General features: G+C 49.5%; 1 protein-coding gene across 2 annotated transcripts; it reads right to left on the reverse strand.

The window, feature by feature from the left end:
- Nucleotides 1-774: 774 nt before the first annotated feature.
- ZBTB37 (zinc finger and BTB domain containing 37) lies at nucleotides 775-20,521 on the reverse strand. Of its 2 annotated transcripts, none has more exons than XM_039380084.1 (4): nucleotides 19,400-20,521; nucleotides 16,559-17,506; nucleotides 15,103-15,202; nucleotides 775-12,951 (listed from the first exon to the last, which is right to left on the reverse strand). In XM_039380084.1, exons 1-4 carry the CDS (start codon nucleotides 19,597-19,599, stop codon nucleotides 12,463-12,465), a joined length of 1,737 nt encoding a protein of 578 aa, XP_039236018.1. In that variant the 5' UTR covers nucleotides 19,600-20,521; the 3' UTR covers nucleotides 775-12,462. The 2 variants fall into 2 exon arrangements, with proteins under 2 accessions (XP_039236018.1, XP_027579295.1); XM_027723494.2 differs by having other exon boundaries at nucleotides 16,559-17,511; nucleotides 19,400-19,488.
- Between the last annotated feature and the right edge of the window lie 616 nt (nucleotides 20,522-21,137).

A 21,137-nucleotide genomic window follows, 5' to 3' on the forward strand; every position in this document is an offset into this window, starting at 1 on the left:
TGGTTTTGGTAGCCATAGGGGTTTGCAGGACTCACTCTCCTGCTCCCAGGAGGAAAGTTTGAGCATCTGTGAGTGGCACATGTGTTTGGACACAGAGAGCCACCTCCTCCAGCTGTAGCAACCCCTGCACCCCCGCAAGGCACCGTCCTTTCTGGGCTCACCTGCCTGCCTGGAGTAACACCTTGGGAAGAAGCTGAGAGTGTCACAGATGTCTGGGGCCCTGGGAGAAAAGGGGGGAGCATTTTGGAAATAACTAAGGGCTCAGAAAGCAGCTCTTCCCCTCCCTGCCCTCCTTGGGCAGTCACCACTGTGGCTTTTCTTGCTGGATCCCATCTTTTGCCTGCTCACCTCGTTGAGAGAACACAACCCTGCAACCTCTGCCTTCTTCAGTTGTGCTCCAGGCTGTGGAGGTGGAGGCTGGTGAAGGAGGAGGGCTGAGGCAGTGCTTGGGGATCTCTAGCATGGCACTGAACCACAGTGTTTCCCCTGCCTTTGGCAGCTGGGAAAACAGCCAGAGACTGGCCTGCAGCAAGGGCATTGTGCCTGTTCCACCTGGTGAGACCGGAATGGGCTGAGCCTGCTGAGTGGTGAGACAAAGCTCATCCCAGACAGGACAGAAGCCATCTCAAGTGCCAGGAACAGCAGCCTGGCACTGCCCAACCTTTCCCAAACTGGGCAGTGCAGTGCTGCCCACAGCAGGGACCAGGATCTCCCACCATGGCTGAGAAAACCCACACTGGGTCACACCAGTCAGCTCCACGACACAGACAAGGATCTGAGTATTAAACCATTTAATTCTCAAACCACTCACATGCATAATGTTCTTTTACACAGTGTTAAAAGAAAGAAGAAAATGCAATTTATTTTTTTTAATACAAACAGAATTTCAAGTATACATTTATAGAATTTTCCAAGATTCCTACCCAAGTTGCTAAGTTTTCATTCACATTGTTCTTAAAGCTGTCCGACGAGAGCGCTTTTTGCTAAACTGCTTTCAATGCAATTGTACAGTCCCTCTACCTTGGTTTTATTTCCCCCTTCCCCAACTCTGGTTCCCCTCTGCCACCCCTGCCCACCCCTCTCCAGCAGCCCTGGCTGTCCCTGTTTGCCATTGGCCACGGTCTGCCAACACCTGCTGGAAGAGGAAAAGGGAAGTGATGCTGGAGGACCAGCTTGGGAACAGCTTGGAAAATCACTGAAGAACAGTCTGATATCCACAAGTTACACACAGCAGGCTCACTCTTCCACCTACTGCAGACTAGTCTGAACACTGACTTTTTCTTTTCGAAATAAGGATTACAACCAAAAATAAAATAAAAAAAAAGAGAATAATTAGTACAGCAGGAAATTTCTTAACTGTGAAAGTAAGTCTTGAGTGTTAGGACACCTGTCCTAAAAGGTTTGATTTATAGGCCAACAGTTGAAGGCGACAGCACAGTTTCTGTTACAAAGGGTTACTCTGCAAACCAGCTCAGAGCAGAATCAATGTGGGAGACACAAACTTGCATTTAAAAAAAAAAATAGAATACTGAACTGACAAGGGCTCCATATCCAAGTTATGGAAAAACCCCACAGCCCCAGTAACAACTTCCTCTGGCTCTGCTGTGCAGCTGAGCTCAGCTGGGTTGTAACTGGGTGCAACTTCTGACCTGTTAAAAACGGGATTTAAATCTGCTTTAGAGGCAAGGGTGGGTTCTCTGGACCGATGACAAAGCCCCCCCGGGGCCCAGCCCTGTCAGTGCTCGGCCGGGCGGGGCTGCCCCGGGGGGCCGGGCCCATCCCTGCAGGGCTGCCCCAGCCCGCGGGACTCCCGAGGTAGAGCTGCCGTGGCTTTTGGGCTGCCGGGGGCACCCCAGGGTCTGGCAACTTGGCTCCCCCCGGGCTCTGGCTGCCCAGGAGCCGCCTGCCCATCCAGCTGTGTCCCAGGCCAGCCACAGCTGTACTCGTCTGACCAGTTAAAGTGCATTGCTGCAGTAAAGGATTTTCTTTTTTTTTTTATTTTTTTTTATTTTTTTAAAGAGGAACCTATTTAAAGTGCTGTTCTAGTTTGGAAAGGGACTCTGGTTAGAAAAAAATGGCACCTTTTCACACAAGAGATCTGCTCTCTGCATGTGTTTGTGTATATATATATATATATATATAAATTTGCAGAGTCAGATCTGCTGACTAATGAACGACATATAAAAGTGTTTGTATTTTTATCTTATTGCTTTTTTTTTAATGCTGCCTGCTCCCTTGGAGGCAAGAGGGAGATGGATTCTCCTCTTACCTTTCCCACCACTGACTAATTTCCCAGTGCAGGATGCCGAGCCCACGGGACAGTTCACTGCTGTGCAGCACCCGGGGAGGTTACGAAGCCCTCCTGAACTGTCACACCCCCAGAGCCAACCTGCAAAGGTCACTGCAAGGAACTGGAGGCCAAGAGGGACTCTGGACTCCGAGGGGCTCCCGCTGCTCCTGCCAGATGCCATTTTCATAGAGTCACTTTACAGAGCAGACCTGCATTTCTGAAACACAGAGGTAAGGAAAACAAATCTCTTTGAAGTGAAAGCTTTGCTGCTCGAGTGTGTAGTGTGGTAACCTCAGCACTCCGAGAGAGAGAGGTAGTTATTGTCCTGTGAATCTGCTGCTTCCATTTCTGGAGTGATTGCTTAAAAAAAAAAGAAAAAAAAAGGAAAAAATCCTGTGCTCTTTACTAAGTTATCCCAGTTAAATCTTTCTGGTGAAGATACACTTGACTATTCCCTCTAAGAGGCTTTTATATTTTAGGAGTTGATTGTCAGTTTAGTTTGTTACGAAATCAAATTTGATTAGCAAATTGCTATACAAAGCCACTTCCCTCGTGAACTCCTACAATCCTCTCCCGCCGCTCCGCAGGGAAGGGCTCAACCCTCCGTGCCCTGTTTGGGGGGGGGGTCACAGCCTGTGCTCCCACAGCAGGACAGCGTTTCCTGCTCCGGGCACTTTTAATGGAAACGTTACAAAGAGCTACTGGTATCATATTCACAGTGTTGTACAGGGAAAGTGAGGTGACACCAGGGAAAGGAGGGGAGCTCTGGGGGACAACAGGGACACAGCTCGTGAGAGCTCCAGGTAGTGTTTAACACACTAGGAATATGCCTGGGAAAACTGCATTGGTTCTCTTCCCTTTTCAGACTAAAGCAGTACTTTGAATATCTTGCTTCTATTTTCATTAACTACCCTCTGATCCAGTCTTCTCATCCTTCCCTAACCCTCCCTGCAAGCGTGGGGCACGAGGTGAGGGGTACGTTCCTGCAAGAACGCACAGCTTCGTGTTCTCCTCCTAACTCAGCTTCTAAAAGAGCTTATTCAAAACAGTCCCCGCTGTGCCCCCAAGGATTGCTCTCGCAGCCCTTGGCCTGTCCTGACTGTCAGCAATGTTACAGACAGGGACACAGAACAAATGTGTTATTGGGACGACAACACTCCCCCCTCCCTGCACGATATCCCTCACAGTCCCCACCCTGGGAAAGCTGCCTGAGGTCAGCTTTCGACCCAGGCCAGCGCCTCAGCGCCTTCAGACTAACCCAGGCAGTTAGTCCGAAGCAAAGGGTATGACAAATTCACCCACACTCCACCTGGGCTGCTTCCTCAGCAACACAGCCCCGGCTTAGGAGACCTTCTAACACGTGAGAAAAGTACCTGCAGGCCACCTACACCATCACTGCCTGCGTCTGCAGCAGAGGAGATCCAGGCTGCCCTGCAAACAGCCCCCACAAACCAACCTCACCTTGACCCTGGCAGGGGTGCAGCCAACTGAAAGACCCCCCTGGGCTGGGCACAGCCACAGTGGGGCCGGGTCTTCACTCCCCTTGCCAAATCCCATCTGCCAGCAGGAGAACTGCACCGTGCCCCCCTCCTTGGTGCCCACCGCGGAACGGCACCTCCCACCTGCCTCCCACCTCTTGCAGCCAAGACTTGTGTTCAGTTACCAATGCACGTGCAAGGAGGCTTAAGGAAAAGCTTCACAGTAATCCAGAGAGTTTCCTTAGACACGTAAACTCTCAGAAAATAATACCAGGGAGCACAAACCCCCGTATCAAACCAATGCCCAAGACACATAGGCGAATGAGCGGACCCCGGGGAACCTCCTCGTCTCAAGAAACAGCTTTTACACTTGACCAAACAGAGAACCAGTGAAGTGACATCATCAGGTTAAAATTTGTTTCTCAGACATAGTTTTGTGATTCTTTCCCCCACCCCAGACTCAGTAATTTCTCTTGGAATTCTAGTGGAAGGTGTCCCTGCCCATGGCAGGGGGGTTGGAACGAGATGAGCTTTAAGGTCCCTTCCAACCTAAACCATTCTGTGATTCTATGATTTGAGTAACTAATTCCAATTGTATTTTATCCTTTATACTGCTGCTTTCTGTATTTTATGACCAGCAATAAAACTAACTCATCCAGCTTCATTTTTCATTTCTCATTAGTTTCACAGTTTCATAGCCAATGGTACTGGGTCTGACTTCAAAGGTAGTGGGAAGGTTTTAATAAATAAGCCTCACTGCAATATAAAAATAATGTAGGCATTTCACCATAGATCTGAGGGAGAGGGGGTTAAATACATTAATAAAAACTAAGCTGGAGGCTTAACACAGCTGACAGTCTGCAAAAAATTAATGCACTGATTTTTTTTTTAAGTACTGCTTTAGGTAACTGCAGTAAAATAATAAATCAGAATATGTCAGATTAAACAACTTACACAGCAGTATTTAAAAGATACCTGAATATGTTTCAAAAGCTTAACTGATATGAACTAGGAAGCCCATTAAAGCTGCCCATTTGTACATTATAATACTAAAAAAAACCCAAGAAGGTAACAAAAACACAGCTTGGTGTAGTCTAATGGAAACAGGAACCTGGAGGCTGCACTATCCCAGGATGGGGATTTCCCAGCCTCTCTGGACAACCTGATTCAATGCTGTTTGGCTGTTCTCATGGTGAAAAAAATACCTTGTAATACCTAACCTTATGCTCCTTTGTATAAACTTCCACCTACTGCTACTCCTCCTTGCACCGTGTGCCTCTGAGAAGGGTTTGGCTCTGTCTTCTCTGCGGAGTTTAAACAGGAGCAGTGACACAGGTAAAGGGGAGAGCACTGACACAAAAGCAAACTCCGGTCTGCAACACATGCTAGAAAACCCAACACTCAAAAAATGGCACTTTGAAATCTGTCTGGCACTGCCCTTCCCAGTCTGCACCTCCCATCCTTCAGTTCCTTCTGATGGAAGGAACCCCCTGGGGACTCTGCCCCCCTGGGGACTCGCCTTCCTTCGTTACCATTCACACTCCAGGATGGAGAACACTGGTGCTGTTCAGCTCTCATCTCCAGGATAGGGATCTTTGCACAGGGTTTCCTGAATGCTCCTGCCCACGAGCAGGTTCCAAACCTGGCATTTCCCTGTCCATGACATCCAGGGCGTGCCAGACGCATGCACTCCTCTTTTCCCAGTGATGCTTTGCTGCTGTTTCACCTATTCTACCCAACCCAGGTGGGTTCTAGCGCCACCAGCTCCAGACAGGGCTGACACCAGATGAACCCTCTTATTTCAACTGTCTCCCTCCTCCCTAGAGGAAGCAAGAGCTGCTGCCAAGGCTGTGGGGAGATTGTTAGAGCTGAATTTGTTCTTAGCGCTTGCTCATTCCTCGGGAAGGCAATTACTCCTTGGCACAGAAAAATCAGCATGATTTTATCATTGAACCCATAATTTCTTCCCATTGGTGAGAGCAGAGCATGCACCTCCACAGAAGTTACTAAAACAACCCCCAACCACCTCTAGACATCAGTAAATAGCAATGGCTCATTTTCTAAAACTTTCAATTAGACACTAAATGCATCAGTGACTGGTTTTGTGGCTTCTTCTCTCCAGCCCCCCGTTGTGCCAGACCACACTGATTTTCTGCCTTCTCCCTTTTTATTTCTAGTCTTGCCAGGACATACTTGTTTTCCTACAAAACCATTAAGGACCATGAAAAACACCTTCAGAAGGCTCCACCATCCAACTTTACCCAGCAAGTCTCAAATCCTTCCAAGGCTGCAAATCCCTAGGATTCAGCAGCACAGGTTCTTAAGTCTTATTCATATCCATGTTTTCATCAACAAAAACCTTTCAGAGTTCCAACCTCCTAAGGTTCCTCCTATTTCCGAGACACGTCTTCCCACAAGCTGTAATACTTTGGTTTACAACTGGATTAAAATATAAATTAAATAAGAATAATGCTAAATGAGTTTATACTGAAACACTTTATATATGTGTATATATATATATATATGTATATACAGTATGTGTGTGTGCACTCCCTAATGACAGCTAGAGGAAGCAAAAGTCATTCTCCAAAGGCTTCTACTCTTCCAACTAGCGTGGTCAACTTATCCATTGCAACAATTCCCTGTGCATAAAAGCTAATGAAGCACTGGAAGGTGGTGCTGGCGACCAGCTGGATCACACAGACGTTCAGGAACAGAAAGACAATAAATTATAAGAAGCAGTAGTAACTTGTTCACAGTTGGGATGAGGATAATGTTATGGGAAACCTGAATTTTCTACAGTCCCAGGAATAAAAAGCCAAAGGTCACTGAAGGTTAGAGATATATTGCAGTTAATCCTAAAAGCAAAGATCGGATCTGACACAAAGAAACCACATGAAGTTTCTCCCAGCAGACTAAACTCTGGAACAATCAGATTCAGCAGGAAGATCTCCATCAAAACCAGAATTCATCCCAAGGATGCTCTGATCTCTGCCTCCACCTCAGCAATGGATGCTTTCCCAAGTAGGAAGATTCCTAGAAGTCAACTCAATCCTACATTCAAAAGAAAATGCTCCCAAGTCCTTTCTTGATGCTACTTCTATCAGCCCAAGCGTCACCTTTAGTATCTCCTAGTCCCAGCCTCTGTGTTTCCCTATGTTTGCCAAGCCAAAGCCTTTCAGCAGATGGAAATATTTTAGAGATGGTCGGACTCTTCAGATAATTTTATAACCCACTTGAGCGAGTTCCAGGTTAGGAATAACCTAAATTTCTAGTAAGACTAACTGCAGCAAAACGTTGGTCTGCTGCACTTTATTAAAAAAAGGAAAACAAACAAATCACAGCAAGTCTCCTCCAAGCCTACTCTATTCCAAAATGTTCTGTTAGACTTTAGTTTCAAGCAGCAGCCAGTAGTGTTTGCATAGATCTAGCTTTTATTTGGTTACAAATATATATATATAAATGTACATATATGTGTATGTATGTATTTTATATTAAAATATCCCTTGAATGACAATGACCAAATTAAGGATGCTGAGCTCCTCTTTAGGCCCTTCCACTGCAGATGTCAGAGCTCTGTGCATGGCTCTCATCTCATGGCAGGAGTAAAGACTCGGCTACATCAGCAGATCCCAGACCTTCCAACTGCAGTCTTGGTCACAGGCTCAGCTTTCAGGGAAAACTGAGAGCCCAAAAAGTCTCCTGAATTACAGCTCCTTGACTTACTGAATGGTTTGGGCTGGAAGGGACCTTTAGAGGTCATCTAGTCCAACCCCCTTGCCATGAGCAGGGACTACTCCCATCCCCAAAATATTTCCAGCAGAGCAAGAACAGCATTTGGTGTCACTAATCTGCAGAAACACCTGGATGCTGGCACAGCTAAATTGGCAGGCATGTCACAGATCAAAGACGAGAGTTTGATAAAGTTTACATCATTTTAAGTGCTATCTTTGTTGGTCCTCAACATGACCCTGTGTACCTCCCAAGCCACCTTCCACCCCAACCTTTGCAGTTGTCTTCCTATTTATACCTTGGGTTCTGCAGGAGAGATGAAGTCAGAAGCAAATAAAAGCTGCAACTCTGCTCTTGCCAAGGCCTCCTTAGGGTTGAATCACCCAAAGGCACAGAAGGACCCAGCTCCAAGACCAGGCCTGGAATCACTGGCTGAAAGGAGCATGTTAAGTGATGTTCCCACCGCAGAGATGTGGAACGGAAACAGCCAGCGAGCAGGAGAAGCAGGGAGAGCTGTCCTGTCCATTTATTTCAACTCTGATCCCACGGAGGGCTGAACTCCTGGCTCTGTGCCCTCCCTGCTGAGCCAGCCCCACAATGCCTTTCAGCCAGGCCACAGCTTGTTCCCAGTGCTATTCCAGCTCTGGATAGCTGTCAAATGGGAACAGCAGCTTTCTGTTCCTCCTGCCCTTCTTCAGGCACACAAACTTCTGAAAGTTGAATTATACAGGTCACAGCTTGAGAACATTGTGGAGAAGGTGTCGGTAAGTCCAAGGACTGACCTGATGGTGGGCAGTGCTGGGACGATAAGCCAGGAACTGCCCATCTGCATTGGCTGCTCTGGCTCTCACTGGGCTGACAGCTCTGCATCTTACTAAGTGGCTCTAAGCATGTTCTCAGCCTCCTGTTACAAATTCACATTCCATAAAGCCTCTCATTCATCCCTCTCTAGCTGCTGGAAATACAAAAACCAATTTGTTTCCACACACTCCCATTGCAAGAGAGCAAAAAGACCTTCTCCTTTCTCCCTTTCCCAGTTTCCCATTGGTCATCCTTCTGAGAGGAAGAGGTTTAGCTTTTTCCCAAAGCAGCAGCACAGTATAACACAATTCTGGTTATTTTCACAGCTATTCACAGGGAACCTGGCAGCAGCAGGAACAGCCACGGCAACCGTCACGTCACTCGGCTGTGACTTGGCACCAGGGCTTGCTGCAGGCTTAAGGAGATAACCACAACTCTTCACATTTGGGAGGTGAGTTCCTTGGCAGCAAAGAACTAAGAAACGTGTTTCCTCTCCGAGAAAACAAACTGTGAAACCAGAGTGTGTTCTCCCTGTTGCCTGAGGCAAGCAAACAAACGGGTTAGTCAGCCCTAACTCTGAAGCGGACAGAAATGTTATGTACAGAGGTATTAAAACATGACAGAGTTCTCTTCACATCCTCCTTAAATCACAGTTGAAATCACAGTTTTGGCAGGAAAAGCTGCAGCTAGACGTGGGAATGCAAAGCTGTGCCTCAACCCATCACAGAAGCATTTGCACTTGAAGAGTTGGCATCTGATTCTCCACAGCTTCGGTGCAACTGTGAAGAGCCGTGCCAGTGGAGAGGCAACGGAACACGGCAGCATTCTGCTGGGAAAGCACCTCTTGAGTAGCTACACCACTGCCAGGAAATTCACATGAGGTTTTTCCATACCATACATGACCTCCAACCCCTTTTTCCTCAAATCTTGCCCTTATCTGCACCGAGAAGGTCAAGCACTGAAAGAAATGTTCAATAACGATTCCTTCGGAACTGGTTCCGCCGTCCAGTGTGGACGGGCCTGAACTGCTTTCAGCAATGTTCAAGACGTATTAGAGACACCGTGACTCCCACACATACATACACATCCATTAAATGTACAGAAATAATATTAAAATGATTCCCACTACCATACCTTATACTGACTCTAGCTACAAGCTATAAACTTCACCTCAGTGAGGCCTGGGCAAGAATTGGCTCTTTTGCATGCAATCAGAAATGATCATTTATACAGTGGCAACCTCTGCACTAAAAAAAAAACAACAAACAAAAAACCAAACCAAACCAAAACCAAAAGCAAACATAAAGGAGGAAAAAAAAATAAAAACCTTTCACAAGCTTTGTTTTTCAGCCTAGTAGGATATGAAGGACCAGTTTCATGGTTTTCACCAGGCCAATTAAAGTAGTGAATCAGCAAACAGGGCACACCGTTGGCACCCTGGGCTGTCCGGATGCTCCTCCGTTCACAGTATCAATACAGTAAAACACAAACCTGCTCAAGAAACTCACAGCTATGCCATGGGAATAAAGGCAGTCACCATTTTATGTCAGCCCTTCTTCACTACGGTTGCCATCTGTCTCAGAAAAATGTTGCTTGTGTAGCAGTTACTGCACCTTCACCCTTCTCTTCACAGCAAGCTTAGCAGGGAAACTTTCCCACTATATTTATATATAATATATGTATATAAATAATTTTATGTTTTTATAGTTTGGTAGTATTCTTTTAAAATTTCTATTTTAAAACACTTAAAAATCTTTTAAGCAACTAAAAGTAACTTTTGATGCTCTCTAGTGTGAACAGGATAGGATTTCAAAGTCTTTAACTCTTTTTTTTTTTTCATTTTTGGTAACTTCAAAAGCTATGACTAAAGCAGCACATCTCCACTCCTCCCCACACCTCGATTGCAACGAAACCTACCTTGGCCACCCTCTCACCTCATCTTCTGCCACTGCAACCTCACTGTTTGGGTACCATCCTGCTTGACCTTCACCAGGAAACCCAACGGGGCTGGTCCCTCGGGTGGCCAAATCACTCCCCGTGTGATGATGCACTTGACAGGAGAGGAGGAAGGGACAGAAGGAAAACGGAGGTGAAATATCAGCTTTCCTGTTTGAAATGGTCAATGAAATGGTGCTTTGCAGGTGCCTGGCTCAGGACACCTGCAAAGGTTCCTCTCTTAGGAGCACTTCCCTGTTACATATGATCCTGGCACCAAGCCCTTCCCACACACAAAAACACGTTAGAGCCACGTCTCTTTTTGAGAGAGAGATGGGAGGAACAGTGAGACCCCTAACCTATAAAAATGATCTGTAAAGTGAGGCAAGAATACATCACCCTTCCCCAAATTCTTCCCTCTAAAGGGGCATGAAAATGATCCTGAGTCCCAATTTGAAAGTGGGGAAAGCAAAGGCTGGAGATGTTTCCATGTGCCCAAAACTGTGCAGTCTGACTGCAGGTCAAGCTTTGCTGTCACGTGGTCAGTCTCCTGCCCACCAAGCCCCTGTTCCAACCACTCACCCAGCTTTCTAGCTGAAGCAAGATGAAGTGTATTTCTTTTCAAATGTCTCTTTGTTCCTCCCATCGCCTTAAGGATCAGAACTTCACCCTTCCTTTATCTTACATCCTCAAGAGAACTCCTTCACCAGACCCGATCCACGCAACCTGTCGTTCATTTCCCCCCTCTGTCATGGACAACTTGGCATCAGAACCAGAGAAAACTCTTAAAATATTGCATATTTTTTTTAAAAGACTTCTTCAAAAGATGTCAGAATATTTGCACTTATCTACCTGTCCCATGCTGTTCCGGTTATGAACCACGTAAGCCCGTGCAAACACCTACAATACACACGCAGGCACATCTCTCCAGGTTTGCTAAACTTGCTCTAAACATCAGAGCTGCTCAGAATACAAAAATCTTGAAGTCCATGCAAGGGGACAGAGTTGTGATTGCTCTAGGAACCATTCACTTTTAAGTCTCCTGAACTTCTACAAGGAAATAAGGTAGAGTTTTCTTTTCTTTTTGCATTTCATTGATTAAAAAAGTTATCAAAGTAGTTTGTAGAAACAGGTTTAAAAGCAACCACCCATGATTGCTTGGCTGGGACGACAGCATTGCAGTATTTCTGTATCACATATTGCTGTTATAAAAGATAAGTGCGTGTCGAGGGGGGAGCAGGGGCGAAGGAGGACTTTGGTAGCCAGCCTCTAACTCCGGAATTCAGCCACTCCAGAAAATCTGTGCCTAACCCTTGGCAACCCCTGGAGCACGGCAGCGCTCTGGCCGGGACATCGGAGAGCTCTGAGCTCTCCGGTCGCACCAGCAGACAACCTCCTCTGGAAGACCCCTCCAGCCCTTCTCCCAAGGCATCAGCGTCTCACACGAACTTCACAACTGCTAAATCCCACTCTCAGTAGCCCAAGTGCTTCCTTCACATCTCGCTGACCTGTGGAATACTGCCTTGGAGCCATGCCTGCTTTAACAAGGGGTGCTGAGGCCGTGCGCCTGGAACGGGCAAGGCCAAAAGCCCTAAAGTAACAGCTTAAACAAAAATGTAAAGAAACACACAGAAAATAAGACAGGGATAAATACACTCGGGCAAGGCAGGCTCCACCAGGACAGTCTTTTTGTTTTCTACCTGGGCAAGGGAGAAAGGCAATGGGCCCTTGCCCCTGCTCTCCCCTCGAGCGGGACCAGCGGATATGGCTCTGTGGGGCCGCGGGGCTGCCACCGGCACCGCCGGCAGGGCCTGGCTGCTGGGCCACAGGGCTGTCCAGAAATACAAATGACTGCTTGTCCCAGGTCACTACGGAACAGTAAAAAAATTTAAAATCCTGTCGATCCCTGAATAAGAAGTTGATTGACACAGTTGTTCTGTTTTTCTCCAAGAGGAGGAGGAATGAGGGAGAAAAACGTTTAACACTCCGTGTGTGTGTGTGGGTGTGTGTGTGTGAGAGAGAGAGAGAGAGAGAGAGAGAGAGAGAGAGAGAGAGAGAGAGAGAGAGAGAGAAGAGATTTTTCTATTTTGGCAACATCTTGGGAGCTTCTTTCTGTCCAGTGGTGGCATTGCACTAATTACAGTACCAGCCTGCCAGGTTGGTGCTGACTCTGGAGAGCCAAGAAAGGGAAGACGGTCCTTTCTCCCCGGACTCCGCAGTTGTGTTTCAATCCGGCCCAGTGGTGGACACAGATCCCTGTGCCGTCTCCCCCACAGCCACAGCCTCCTCCTGCGGAGGGGACTCCTCCTCCGCCTGCCCCCGGGACGTGACTGTGGTCTCGGGGGAGATGCTGTGGGGCCCCTCCAGGGGCAAACAGCCGGGGTGGTTCTTGCGAAAGTGCTGGTTGAGGATGGCCTGGAAAGGGAAGCTTTTGCCGCAGACGTGGCAGTGGAAGGGCTTGTTGCCCGTGTGCTTGCGGATGTGATATTCCAGCTGATCCTTGCGGGTGTACTTCTTCCCACACATGCGGCACACAAAGGGGGTGATGCCCATGTGGAGCCGCATGTGCCGGTCCAGGCTGCCCTTCTGGTTGAAGGATTTGGCGCAGTAAATACACGTGAGCCGCGGGTTGTACCGGAACCAGCGCTCGGAAACCTCCTGCTCCCGCAGATACTCCACATAACCACTCACTCCAAGCATGGCTGATTCCTCCCCCTGCCAAGGAAACAGCAGATTTAAATAACAAGCAGCCTAAAACAAACTGCAGAGAAGAAGATCAGGCCCCAGTCCAGCCAGTAAAGCTCGTGCCAAACCTCAAAATCAGCAGCACTAATGTCTGCAACCTCAAGCACATATTTAAGTGCTTAACTGGGGCCTTGGGGCTGAAGACAAACGAGCAATCAATTAGAAACCACTGCTACAGAGGCCCCCTCTGCCAAGTCATTCCCTGGATCTGGGGAACAAAAGACAGTCCTTGTCACGAGCATGCTTGGCCACCAATGGAGTTGTGGGTCACGTGTGTCAATACTTGTTACTTTTTTAAAAATCTGGGCCAGTTTTATTAAAATACTGTATGCCACCTTCTGTTTTACTTACTAAAGGTTAAAAACAGGAAGCCAATTGATGAGCTTGCTTTTTAAAACAAAGGTGGAACAAACGACAAATGGTACTTTGAACCCTTGAGGTGTCACTTCACACCTCACTGAGGTATCTATTCAGGTGTCACTCAGGGCTCGTTTTATTATAAGGAGTCACTTTTGCCTGCCTGGCTGTGTGACCCAGCCCAGCCCCTAGCCCGGCTCACACAGCAAGGACTCGCTGGCTCCTCTGTGTTCTCCAAAGCCACACAGACAAACAGCCAAGGGCAACCCTGAACCACGACAGACACTTCTGGCCATTGTCTTCCGATGGAGCACAAACAGACCGACTCCGGAATGCTCCGTGCTGGGGGATTGCTCTCCCAAGGCTGCTTCCCAGCAGTGCCAAGCACAGAGAACGTGTAACAGCAGGAGGACCCCTCCTCTGGCGGCCAGGGCTGTGTGAGCAGCACTGTACAGGTGCCAGGTGCTGCTGAATCCGGCCATGCAGGCACAGGGAAGCTGCTCAGGACTCAAGGGCATGCACAGAGCTCTTGTACTTCCTTTCCACTCTCTGCCGCTGCCACTGGGCAGGGATCACAGGCAGGCTCTTTTAGTATGGATATGGCAATGCCAGGAGAGTGGAGGGTGATGAGACCTCCCCATGTGTGTAAAGCCTCAGGTTTTATATTTGAGGCCATGTCACAATGCAGAAATAAGAGCAGCTTTTCCGTAGGAAGAGCTAGAATTGCTTTGTATGTCACATTGCCCCTGGAGGGTGAGTTTGACCTGAAATTTTCTCAATGTCTTCTAAGGACACAAAACAAAGCTTTGGAGAAACAGGAACAAAAAGGTATCTGTTGTTTTATGGAAGTGTATTACAGAGGCGGCAGACAGCAATCATGACTTTTTTCCCCGTTGCTTCACTTGGTCTTACTGAAGAGCAAAGCAGCCTGGTAATTCCTCAACCTGCCTTCAGCCAAGCCATTTGCTTACACATTGACACATTCCCTATCTGTCAGGCTCACAGAGTCCTTCTGCACTGTGTTGGCTGACACATTTGCACTACAGTGTCACTGTGACACTCACTGTATGCAACAAAACTAGACCAAAATCATTAGGCACAGGTATTACCACTGTCCCACCTTGCTGCACTCCCCACTGCCCTCCCGTTTCTGCATTTCTCTCCCTCCTACCCCAAAACTGTGCCCAAGAAAGCAGAAAGTTCAGAGCTCCTTTATACATAGCAAATTCTGCCGTGCAACACGGTGCCTTGGGAATTAGACAGAAACCTCTGCACAAATCCACAGCCCTTTGACTCTCCACCTCAAAGGTTTATGGGTGTAGTGCCTGGAGGGCTTTTTGGAAAGGTTCAGCTGCTGTCACCCCTCAGTCTTCCACAGAAGCCAAGCCACACCTCCCCCCTCAGCTCAGGCATTTGCTGCCAGTGTTTCAGGGCAGATCCAGCTCTGCAGGCAAATGGGATTTCTCCTCAGGAGTTGGTGGCCTGCCCAGAATGAAGGTGGATATTTATGCCCTCAGACAACAAGAGAAACTCCTTGTGTTTTCCAGGTATCTGGCCAAAATCCCAAGCGACCACAACCAGTTTTAAATTGTACACAGCCAGCAGACGTTCTCAGTGTGAGCAACTAAACCCTTCACAATAGCAAAAGGTCCTTGTTTCACACGTGGTACTGCTTGCAAATATAAAATATGACACGCTTCATCGCAACACAGCCCCCTTCACCTCCGAGCCAACATTCACTTGCAAACTTCTTGATCTGCCTACCTGGGAACTGGGCTGCTTGGGCTCATCCATCCGCCCGGGAGACTCGCTTTTTGATCTGTACCGCTCAGTCACAGCAACCATGCTGCCAGAAGGGCTAAATCTGTGGGGTGGGGGAAGAGTGTAAATGGACTTTTTAATGGGCATCAGGTCACTACAGTGTTTAGAACAACAGGTGAGCAGTGGAGGCACCTGTACAGCATCTCTTCAATCTCACCAGCTAACACACAGGAGGTGGAACAGTGCAAGTATAAAGGAAAAACCAAGTCATACTGGCATGTGGGTTCAGTCTTAACATCTGAAAAATAAAACTGAGTCATTTGGCTTCCAGTTCAGTGACAGAGAGCTTTGAGGTTGCTATCAGGAGTAAACCAACACAGGCCTGGTGACTCCGGAACTGCACAGCAGGAGCAGAAACCATTTCTCTGAGGGCACTCTCATCCACCACCCACACCCTCCTGCCGCTCCCCAGAGTGAAACACAAGGATGTGATGGACTCCAGGTGGGAAACACGGGATACTGAGTGCAGTGGAAGAAGAGATGCTCGAGACTAACTGATCCCTGGAAAAGAGCTAAGGAAGTAGAAAGCATTGCTCTCCCAAGGCCCAGCTCAAGACTGTTCCCACTGATTGATTTATTAGGCAACAAGTGGCAGAATATTCACTGCTTCCAGGTAGCCGTTCCTCTCTGGGACCAGAGGAACTGAGGTAGAAGAGGGGCAGATGTGAAGGGACACCCTGCAAATATAACCCGCTCCAATCCAACAGACCTGCCCTTTATCAGATCCGCTCTCTGGGCCGTGCTTAGGGCAACAAAATAAATACTCGAGCCGAGGGGAAGCAGATGGATGGAGAATCTAAACGCAGCAGATTTCACCACTCATTTTCACATAAAGGCTTTCTGCTCTCTCATATAAATCAAACCAACAGTAGAGGCCACTGGGCTCCCCACTTCAGCTGCTCCAGAAGATGTAAACCCAGGGCCCACTGCTGCCCTGAAGCACCAGGGACAAAATTTGCTCTTGACTTACAGATGGTGCCCAGCTTGTTTCTCAGCCAGAACCATCCCCAGATTTTCAGGCCAGAAGGCATCAGTGCAATGACACTTTGGGTAACACATATTGTATTTGACCTTGTTAATCCCCATGCTGAGCCTGGTATCTACTGAGGCTGCACAGAACACCTTCTTTAAAGAAAAATCCCACCTCACCTGAAACACTGAGGTACAAATCCCAACCTATGCACAGAACTGGCCTGTAGCTGGAGATCCTGCTCTCATCACAACCCAGACAAAATACTATAACCCAAACCAGACACACTTCTTTACACCAGGAAAAAAACTCATTCAGCACTTAAAATGGTTACAGGAAACAGAAGGAGGAAACGTTCCAGAGAGACCAACCCAGCCAAGTGAAAATATTGCACAGCCAAGGTCAGCAACTGAGTCAAAGGAAACCCACCTGTCGATCTCAGTGCTGGTTGGCCTGACCGCTTTGGCCCCGGAGGAGCCCAGGGCATAGGCGTCCTGGCCCAGCGCTCCATGGCCCGTGGTGTCGATCACCATGGCCGTGACCTCCTCGGCGCTGCTCCCGTCCTCTCCCGAGGGCTGGTGCTCTGCCCCCAGCCACTCCTCCAGGTTCTCGGTTTTGATGCGCACTCCGCCCAGCACCCGCACGTCGTCGTCGCTCCGGGCCCCGCGCTCTCCCATCCCCGTCTCCACGTACCACTGTCCCGCCCTGTTAATCCGCAGGATGGGCTCCCTGCCTTCCACATCCGAGCTCTGCTCAATGATCTGGGGGCTGGTGGACTCCTCGGGCGGGCTGAGCTCCCGGATGTCCAGCACTGTGCTCACCTGGCCCAGCCGGCTCCCCTTCGGGGTGTTGTGGTGTGGGCTCAGGGAACGGTTCAGGGTTGGTGTCACCCGGTGAGACTCAGGCGGTCTCTCCTGATGCTTCGTCCTGGTCTGGCTCAACTCCGCCTCCACCTCTGCAACGTTGATTTTGAAGTGAATCCCCTCAAGGATCTGCGTGCACTTGTCTATGATGTGCTGCATCTGCAGGAAGCTGGCGGCTGTTAGGTAGCTGATGATGTCGGCCAGCTGCAGGCAGATCCTGCCTGTGTAGCAGAAGGAGAGGAGCTGCTCGAAGACAGAAGGGTTCTTGATGACAGAGATGGACACGGTGCTCATCTCGTTGAGGGACATGTGGTCGCGGAAGTAGGGCGAGCTGGCCGCCAGCACCACCTTGTGCGCGCGGAATGCCTGGCCCTGCACGTTGACCACGATGTCGCACAGTCGGCCCTGCATGCGCAGCTGGTTCAGGTGGCTCAGGACAGAGTTACTGAAGTCAGGAATCTCCAGCTGAATGTTCCCGCTCTTCTCCATGGCTGTCCCGGTTGCAGGTGCACGACTGCGCTGGAAAAGGGGGAAGAGACACCGTCATTAGCAGAGCCAGCCTGTCATTTGCATTTAGAACCTTTTTTACCTGCTGCCACATGGGATTTTTAGAGACCTCTCTCCCCACTGAATTGCCCCACACCTGGCAGGGCTCTGTGCTCTCTACGTGCTGTGCAAACCACCCTGCACCAGCGTTCTGCTAAACCAGCCCCTCAGAGACCCCCAGTCCCTACTGGCGCTTCGGCGCCCAAAGAACTTCGCTCTGTCAGCCTCAATTAAAGCACACCTGCATTGTAAAAAGAACATAAAAAATGGTTCAGGTACTAAAAATAGGCAGCTGATTGCATAATGGATTAAAATACTCAGCACTTGTACCTTCTAAGCACTTTGAAAAGGGAAAGTAATATTGTTATGCCTCCTTCGTACAACAGGAATCAGGAAGGAGACACCTGGACCTAAATCCTCCTGAGACTTCTGAAAAGCTGGCTGGCATACATCTGACCTCGAGACATCTTAAGGGCGTCGTTAATCCCAAGATATCCATCATATGTGACACTTCTGACACATGCCAGAAAATATATAACGGGAGGGTGAAAGAAAAAGGTGTGGCCCAGGAGAGTCAAAGGGCCTCACTCAGGACCACTGTTTGTAGGGTCACAAGGCCACAGACTTTGGTCATCACCAATTTCCCATCCTGGCCATATCCCAAGTCCGTAAGTCCTGGGCTCTTTCCCAAAGCACAGTAACAACGGGACTGTTCCACTCGGGCTGCAATCCCCAGCGGTGCCGTTCCGCCCGGACGGCGATCCAGGTCAATGGTTTACCGAGGCTCCCAAGGATAACGGCTCATCCTTTGTTCCCCACCTTGGCTGGGATGTTCCTGGTTGTTCCCACCTGCACCACCCAGCAGCTCCTGGCAGGATCAGGGAGCACCTCCCCGCCCAGCTGGTGCAGTCAGGGGACACTTCACCGCTCAGCGGGTCCGTCAAGGCTTATCAGGAGCTTCCAAGGTGTTTCCAGCAGGGCCAGGGATGAGGGGATGCACCACCACATCATCACACTGCATTTTGGCAGTTTGAAAAGGAGCCCTGACCATATATGGTAAAAATTTGGAATGATCCAAAATTAGATGTAAACTCACCCCCCCAAAAAAAGAAAGTAAATAAGCTTGTTAAAGCCCATTCATGGCGTGAGCGGCTTCCAAGCTGGATGGCACCTGAAGTGAGGATTGAGCAGAGTGCTGCAGGTATAAATACCACTTCAGGCAGGCTGAGAATACTGAGGCTGATAGTGCCTACTCCAAGGAATCCCAGAATTAAGGCTTCTTCTCACGTTCTCCTGTCACAGAATTGTGGAATGCTTTGGGTGGGAAGGGACCTTAATGACCATCTCATCCCACCCCCTGCCATGGGTGGGACACCTTCCACTAGCCCAGGTTGCTCCAAGCCCCGTCCAACCTGGCCTTGGCACTTCCACAGCTTCTCTGGGCAACCTGTGCCAGAGCCTCACCAATTCTTCCCAATATCCCATCTAACCCTGCCCTCTGTCAGTGGGAAGCCATTCCCCCTTGTTCTGTCACTCAGGTCCTTGTAAACAGTCCCTCTCCATTTTTCCTGTAAGTTCCCTTCAGGCCCTGAAGGCCACAATCAGGTCACGTCAGAGCCTTCTCTCTTCCAGGCTGAACAATCCCAACTCTCCCAGCCTTTCTTCCCAGCAGAGCTGCTCCAGCCCTCTGATCACCTTGGTGTCCCTCCTCTGGACTCACTCCAACAGGTTGATGTTCTTCCCTATCTTTAGGAGATAAAACCCCCTCAGACCCAAGGAGCTACAGTGCACAATTCCACAGTGCTGGGAGCAGCACTTCAAACACACAAAGCCAGGGGAAACAGGAACCCCAGTGTCTTACCTGGAGCGCTGTGAGTTACATGCAGGGGGGGAGGAACTGGGGGTACTGCCTTCTTGTTCTCCTTTTTCCTTCTGATGTAGTGAGAAGGTTTGGAAGCTTGTTGCCCCCTTCCCCTTGAGAGGGTAAAAAAAGAAAGGAAAAATGAAGCACGGAGGAATTGTGTGCTCTCGAGCATGGCCATGGATGTCAGGCTTTGTCATTCCTGGTTTGCCACCTTCCCAAAACACCTGTTCCTAAAGCAATAAGCCCCAGAGCATTCCCTTGAGGCAGGGAAGCAAAGGCAATGGTGAAACAATCCACAAGCACCCAGGGAGACGAGGCAGTGGCAGAGGCTGAGCTCAGGAGGTACAGGAAGGGAAGGGTAAAAACAGCAATCAGACCTCAACTGGCTGGGTATGGCCCTGCTCTGAGGGCAGCTGCTCCCAGGGGAGCCCAAAAAAATTATCTGTGAGCTCCTGCTCCAAAAGTAGGGAAAATCCATCAGCCCTTTATGGCAGGAGGAGAAGACCTCTGGAGCTTTGCCCAACTCAGAATGGGGGAACCTGCATTTCATGAGGCACTTTATGTTTTATACACTTTGGGGAACATCCTCAGAGGCTGGAGAGGGGGAATCTGTGGGCTTGGTTCAAACTCCCCTGTCAGGGCGATTTCTGTGCCCCCAGGTAGGGGGTCTCTCATCAGCTTCTGCACCTCAGCAATAACATCCCAATTTCTGTCTTCCCTGGGAAGTCCATCACCTGCACACACCTTTCCCTCAGGGCTGAGCATCAGCACAGGGCACACATTGGGACACTCAGCAGCTTTCAATGCAATCTGAAGTGTCACCAGCTTGGACTTGGCCTTTACTTATCTCAGCAAATGCCTTTCCCTGTGTGAGGCAGCTCCTGAGAACAGAAATTCTCACTTCATCAGGGAAAAGGCAGAGGCAGATCCCCCACAGCAGATGGTGATCACTGTGAATGGCCCTTGTCAGGCACTCGCCCCAGGCACAGAGGGACTGAAAACTCATCTTTTGGGCTCAGATCTACCACGACTGGGCAACTTCACAGAATTTGGAAGGGACCCACAAGGACTATCGAGTCCAACCCCTGGCCCTGCACAGACACCCCAACAATCTCCCCCTGTCCCTCAGAGCATTATCCAAACCCTCCTGGAGCTCTGGCAGCCTTGGGGCTGTGCCCACTGCCCTGGGGAGCCTGGGCAGTGCCCAACCACCCTCTAGGGGAAGAACTTTTTCCCCAGATCCAACCTAAACCTCCCCTGACACAGCTCCAGCCATTCCCTCGGGTCCTGTCACTGCTCACCAGAAACAACTTAGAATACCAGAATACCAGAATGGTTTGGGTTGGAAGGGACTTTAAAGCCCATCCAGTCCCACCCCCTGCCATGGGCAGGGACACCTTCCACTAGCCCAGGTTGCTCCAAGTCCCGTCCAACCTGGCCTTGGACACTCCCAGGGATGGGGCAGCCACAGCTTCTCTGGGCAACCTGTGCCAGGGCCTCACCACCCTCACAGGGAGGAATTCCTTCCCAATATCCAAACCCAACGCGACTCGGCTCCTCCCAGATCCCAGCGGGACTTCTCTCGACTCCCCGTCCGGCCCGACCCCCGGCGGTGTCCCCCCCGGCGCTGCAGGGCTCTCGGTGCCGCTGTCCCCGGCGCTGCCCCTCGGCCCGCCATGGCCGTGACAGCGGCACCCGGACCCCCGAGCGGGGGCACAGCCCGGCCCGCCCTGCG

The sequence above is a fragment of the Pipra filicauda genome, unplaced genomic scaffold, assembly GCF_003945595.2.
Source record: "Pipra filicauda isolate LSUMZ 115617 unplaced genomic scaffold, ASM394559v2 scaffold185_size1782982_pilon, whole genome shotgun sequence".
NCBI classification, from domain to species: domain Eukaryota; kingdom Metazoa; phylum Chordata; class Aves; order Passeriformes; family Pipridae; genus Pipra; species Pipra filicauda.

What these genes read in the sequence shown, in the direction of transcription:
- ZBTB37 (XM_039380084.1), bottom strand. Translation starts at nt 19,599, where the DNA reads ATGACAAAGCCTGACATCCATGGCCATGCTCGAGAGCACACAATTCCT. An exon ending in TGTAACTCACAGCGCTCCAG is followed by an intron (nt 17,507 to 19,399) that starts GTAAGACACTGG and finishes TTTCCAGCGCAG; the next exon opens with TCGTGCACCTGCAACCGGGA. An exon ending in CCAAGCAGCCCAGTTCCCAG is followed by an intron (nt 12,952 to 15,102) that starts GTAGGCAGATCA and finishes TTTCCTTGGCAG; the next exon opens with GGGGAGGAATCAGCCATGCT.